Below are 832 nucleotides of genomic sequence, written 5' to 3'. Positions count from 1 at the left end.
TGAGATTCATAGACTATGTGTCTCTCAGTCAGTTTCCTCTTTCCATAGGAATATAGCACCTGCCATTGTTATGGCTTCCACCCTGTATTGTGTACACACAACCAATAAACTTAAGACAATGATATCCCTTCTAGTCACAAAGCTCTTCTCCATTTGTATGCTTTTCCATTTGTATTGCTTAAGCTGTTCTCTTTCTTCTTTATTTTTCCTCATCTTTTCAACAAGAATTAGCTAAATCTCATCTCTTCTGTGAAGCTGTTCTTGGTGACTTGGCTCAAAGTATTCCAACTTCTACATCCAATCGGGTGTATGTACATACACTGCTCTCCAATGGTCTATGCACTGTTATAGAGAGAAATTTATAATGGATTATATTGGGTCATTTTCTGTTATGCACGTTATACATGCATGGGAAGAGGTTTGTGTTACCCTTGGTGAGGTTTCTGTCACTACCTTCAGCACCCAGGGGAGCTGAAACAAACTGGTGGGTTAATACAACGATGAGCTAATAAGTGAAGGTTACATTTCAGCAGTTGGGCCAGCAATACTACCTGGAGCCCCTGAACTTAGAGGTCTGAAGAGAAAGTCTGACATCACTCATGGAGTTCCAGGAGGCTTCTAAAATTCCCAACTACACTTGGTCTAGAGAAGAAGTTGTCTAGAGGAAAGTTAAAGTTTGAATGAGATAATGAGAGGAGAAGAATGTTTAACTCTCATGCAATTATCTGTGTCCTATATGTCAATCCAGGCTTAGAGGCTTGTGGTGGAGATTTACCAATTGGTCCCAGGTCAGGCAACTCAAAGTGGACTCCGTAGACTTCTAGGATGTAGC

At 40.7% G+C, this 832-nt stretch overlaps 1 protein-coding gene across 1 annotated transcript in view; it reads right to left on the bottom strand.

The window, feature by feature from the left end:
• The window catches only part of HGD (homogentisate 1,2-dioxygenase), a 42,657-nt gene that overhangs the window by 14,344 nt on the left and 27,481 nt on the right, over positions 1-832 (bottom strand). The window contains exon 10 of the mRNA XM_006755353.2: positions 776-832. This exon is cut by the window's right edge and continues 4 nt beyond it. Within this exon, the coding sequence (XP_006755416.1) occupies positions 776-832 (57 nt within the window). The remainder of the gene's footprint in view (positions 1-775) is intronic.

Source organism: Myotis davidii, unplaced genomic scaffold (assembly GCF_000327345.1).
Source record: "Myotis davidii unplaced genomic scaffold, ASM32734v1 scaffold292, whole genome shotgun sequence".
NCBI lineage: Eukaryota > Metazoa > Chordata > Mammalia > Chiroptera > Vespertilionidae > Myotis > Myotis davidii.
This window is presented reverse-complemented; position numbering and strand designations above follow the sequence as displayed.